This window comes from Hyalella azteca, unplaced genomic scaffold (assembly GCF_000764305.2).
Source record: "Hyalella azteca isolate HAZT.00-mixed unplaced genomic scaffold, Hazt_2.0.2 contig9452, whole genome shotgun sequence".
Taxonomy (NCBI): Eukaryota; Metazoa; Arthropoda; class Malacostraca; order Amphipoda; family Hyalellidae; genus Hyalella; species Hyalella azteca.
This window is the reverse complement of record NW_025939523.1, coordinates 1-4,998: the sequence shown is the minus strand read 5'-3', so window position 1 is coordinate 4,998 and position 4,998 is coordinate 1. Positions and strand designations below refer to the sequence as shown.

Here is a 4,998-nt window from a genome sequence, read left to right as displayed (position 1 = left end):
CTGGCCTGCGGGAATTTTGCGCAACGGTCCCGCCAATCGCGGCAACCACCTTCGCGATAGCGCGGAAGCTGGCAGTGCCTGCCGGCCTGGTCGCTCGCGGTAGGACAGACTGATTGCGGCAGCAGGCCCTTTCCAGGCCGAGAAGCGCTGCCACAATATTGCACTGCTGTGGACATTCCTGCGCTGTTGATCACCCTGGCGTTGCGCTGGGGCGAGCGTTGGCGCAGGCAAGTTCACCCGCGGCTGGCTTCCAGACTGCGGCGATTTCTGACTGGGTGTGTCTACTAACAACATGGTTTTGCCTTCAGTACACTTATTATCTAAATTCACATCACTGACACTTACTTTCATTGCAAAATGTCCATCTGTTGCTGTGGCAACAGTGGCATCTTCATCCATCCGTGTACTAGGGGCACCATACATTTTCCTTAGTTTCCAACATTCTTTGACATCAAGGTTGTTCATCTTGCAGTAGTTGAATTTTTTTGCTGAGCAAGGTTAATGTAATCAAAATTTTTTGTTGGTAATTGATTTTTTGGTTAACTGGAGCCTTTGCTAATAATGGTTCTACTGTAAATGCGTTCTAGGGGTGTCTCCTATTCCCCCGGAGGGTGTACCTTATTAACTAACTATGCTACATTGATAATAAAAATGTTGAACTTAATGCCACTATTTTAAGTTTGTGCAATATTTTGATTAGTTAAGCTGCCACAAGTTACAACACAACTACGAAATGTGTGACGACTGTCCCAATTTATCCCGCAATTCCCTTATTACCCTGATTGATGGTGTAGCCAGGTGGTTATTTCAGTATTTTTTGTTGCAAACCAAATCTGTTATTCATTTGTTTGCTCAGTGTATATGTTCCAATTCAATACCAAACATTTCCCTTTATTTTTTCCGGCACGGGGAAAAATTCCAATAATATTATTCATGCATTTGCTTGATCAGTGACATTGTAACTAATAGAAGCAGGCAGATTGATGTCCAATGCTCTGACGACTGCAATTGCCTTGGTGAGTGCTTGTTAGAACCCATATCGTATAAAGCTTTTAAAACCAGGTATGTTAGTGTTCATTCAGCTTAATAATTGATTTACTTCATTCTTGCTTATGTTTATACTTTGCACATGCATTTATCCGCTTTCTTGCAATGCTTGCTTTTAATCTAAAGAACGTAAATTGCACAATAGTGAGTTCTTTGTATGATTGTAGTTCAATTGCTTTACTATTTCAATCCTCTAATTTTAATGCTTGCTATTTTATTACATGAATACCAAACTGTTCTCAATTTATGTGTTTCTCCCAATAAGTTGCCGTTTTTACCATAGTTGCAATAGTGTCCATTTACCTTGTCTACTTTAATCTCTTGAACTACTCTCTTGTGTTTGCCTGATCAATTGCATTTTAACTAAGCCAAAACTACCACTTGCTGCTTGATTGTTTTGTCAATGCTAAGGATTTCAGGTTTTGATTAACTGCTGTGAGTGAGATTCTTTTATTTGACTTTACCTTTATTGATGATATGTTTTGGCTTTTCAGCTCAAATACCTCACTCATGCTCTCAATGTCAGGTTACATTTCATTCCATTCGCAACTGCATCTGTAATCACTGCCCCATACTTTAACAATACATCCATATCCAGAAGAAAACTTTCATTCACCTAAATTGTTGCCAGAGACTAAAGAACCTGACATAAGCATTCCATAGCGCCGGCAACAATGGTTCTTGATATTAGATGAAAATAATGCATGAAATATGCTTTTTCTACTTATTTATTCTTGTGCTAATGTGAATTGTACTTATCAAATTATTCAAAGTATATTATATGGGTTTTATCTATTTTATATATAAGTATATTATATGGGTTTTATCTATTTTATAAGTATATTATATTGATTTTATATTGATGTCAAAAATCTTGTGATTTTTTTACTTTTCACTTCTACTTCATGACGTGAAATGAACATTATTACCAGCAAATTGCAGGTAATTTTCCAAACATCACAGGCCGTAATTTTTGGCAAATTATGCAGAATATTCCAGAATCCACAAGTAGTGGTGTTCCCGTGTCAACCACGGGGGGATTAACTCTTAACCCACTTAAGTGAGGCTGAATTGGTATAATAATGGTGTAAGTAAAGAGTTGCCAAAATAGTTATGTTTTCTTAGGGGATTTTAAAATACAACTGACATGCCGATAAATGTACATTGAGACAATATTGCTTATAGTGCTTTAGGACTATTGTGATATAGTATTTGGTAACTAGTGATATGGAATAGGGAGCAAAGGACGGGCAATGGTGCAAAAGGTCCTCAGACAGCTGAAAGCTATAAAAATTACAAATGAAATATACTGCGCATAATGTAACTATGATGCGAAGCAGGTTACAATCTATCATGCCTAAATTTAGAGATTAACTTGAAGCAATCATGCTATAACTGAATAATGAACAAACATTTAGTAAATTAAGGATTGATAATTAAATTTAGTCTAGTAAGTAAGATTGCAAGAGTTATTGGTGCAAAAATTATAATTAATAAAAACACCTAAAGCAAACAACATTGGAAGTAGATTTGGTGCAATAATGCAAGTGAAATTATATAGGCAAAACAAGGACCTCATCACCATCATGTCTGTGAACACTTGAAACAAAGTTTCCTAGATTATGGTAGGGTTGTGCTCTCGTAATGCAGATAAATAATGCAATGGTTAAAAGAGATGTAGTAAGTGCAGTATTAAGGAAGACATACATATATCTACATTATCGGGAAGAGCTTCGCTCACCCAACAGTATTGCAGAGTTATCTTGATACCTTGGGTTGTATTGGCAGCATTTTAATTATTAGCTTGAATTTCACTTTTTTGGAATTTAATTATTACATCTCTTCTGAAACGATATGAAACATAAGGATGCATTGAGTGTGAAAATTGGTTAATGACACAGATCGGTTGAGTGGAGAAAAAGCAATAATGCCTTCCAGCAACAGGGGCCACTAGCAAACAAGAGATTTTCTGGAAACCAGTTCATTTTAATTTCCTGATTTACTTCAAAATTATCTTGAATAGAAATTAATGATGCTGGTATCCATGTTACTTAACTAATCTACTCATAGGACTCAAGCAGGGAGGGCAACTAAACAGCCTCTTGTTTGCTGTTATGCTTTAATAGCTTTAATATGCTCTACTGGTGTTGCCTAACTTTTAATAATTATTTGTGTGACTGCAGCTTAGCTTATATTTACTCACTTCTGCTCTTCTCATTCCAGACTCATAATTATAAATGATGTTAGTTTAGTCTTGTGAGAGGATTAAAATTCTTACAATAGCTCCTTTTGATCCTGTGGAGAAGTAGTTACTTGCCTGGCTTAGCTCCATAATGGGTAAGTAAAGAATGGTCTGAGCAACCTAAACTTTATTGCAATTCAACTTCTCTATTTTATCATAATATAATTCTGCTTTGGATATGTGGTCATGAACATACATAGTGATAAATTTCAAACAAACTTTCAAGTGAAAATCATGTTATTTGTTTTAAAAAAATGCCTAATAGCAAGTAAATAGTAAATGCTCTTTGTCTCAGCAGATTCTTGGCAGCAGATATCACAGCTGCAACAAGTAATGCAACAGCCTCTCCAGATAATACAACAACAGAGGCTGCAGCTGCAGCAGCTCGAACAAGAACTGCCACAACAAACGCTGCTGCAGTTACAACAGATGCAGCAGCAACTACAAGAGATGCAGCAGCTAAAACAAAAACTTCTACAACAAGAGCTGCAGCAACTAGAACAAAAACTGGACCAACGAGAGCTGCAGCCGTTGCAACAATTGCAGAAGCAACAACTAGAGTACAAGCTGTTACAAAAGTTCAAGCAGGAAGAAGAGCTGCAGCAGCTAGAAGACAAATTGCAACAAATAATGCTGCAGCAAATACAACAGATGCAGCAGCAACAACAAGAGATGCAGCAGCTACAACAAATACTGCATCAAAAAATGCTGGTGAATTCACAACAACAGGAGCAAATACAACAGGAATTCCAAGACCGTTCTCGTTATCGTCAAGTAAGAAGAAGCAGATTCATCAATATCTTTATTTTGGCTACATATACTGTAGAAGGTCATTCCAGTCTCTGCCTTCACATTTGAGCAATATTTGATTTCCCTGAGCCATTCTAGTCACTTTTTCTGCGCTAGGGACACAACTGCCACTTCATAGTAAATATTCTTGTGTGACATTTATGTTCATTGGTTATGTTATTCAGATAACATATTATGTTTGGACAAATGTCTCCAGATTATGTCATCCACATAAAAAATTTTTGTTGCAGGCGATGCAGTCAAGTGCCGTGCAGCAACAGAACTGGCGAGACAACAGCCCCTATCCCAAAGAAAGGTGAGATGAATTCTTCAATAGGGATTACTCCATGAATTGAAAAAATTCAGAACTAAGAGAAAATGTGCCCAAAAGTTCACATTGTCTGAAACCTACTACTGCTCCGTGAGGCAGCTTCACGTCACACATTTATTCTCTTCAACTTGGAAGACAATTGTTGACCCAAAACTCATTCATAATATAATCCAGAATGGTAAAATTGTATCAAGAAAATGCTCTCTGATGATATTGAAATGATATGTTCCAGGTATCATTTAGTCATTAATGTCATTTACATTAAGGCCATACCATGAGAATCAACAGTAAGGCCATACCATCAGAATTTACATTAAGGCCCTTAATACGTACAGCCCGTATTAAGGGCTGTACCATCAGAAATTTTAATGAGCTCCTAACTCTGTCAGCCAACCACTGATGGCTTTTCAAACTAAACCCATCTATAAAAATAAATTGCTGCTGTGTGCACCTAGGCTTCTACATGTACTTAAGATGCTACACGTACTAAGGGCGTTACGTGTAGTTAGGCCGATACATATACTTGAGCCGCTACATGTACTTGAACCACTATGTATACTTGAACCACTATGTATACTTGAACCACTAT

At 37.2% G+C, this 4,998-nt stretch overlaps 1 protein-coding gene across 1 annotated transcript; it reads left to right on the top strand.

The window, feature by feature from the left end:
* Positions 1 to 3,270: 3,270 nt before the first annotated feature.
* Positions 3,271 to 4,394, top strand: LOC108678680 (putative uncharacterized protein DDB_G0271606; the record flags this gene model as incomplete). Its single annotated transcript, XM_018167134.2, has 3 exons — positions 3,271 to 3,384; positions 3,585 to 4,063; positions 4,330 to 4,394. Coding segments are annotated over exons 1-3 (548 nt in total), but the record flags the coding sequence as incomplete, so codon positions are not given.
* Positions 4,395 to 4,998: the final 604 nt, after the last annotated feature.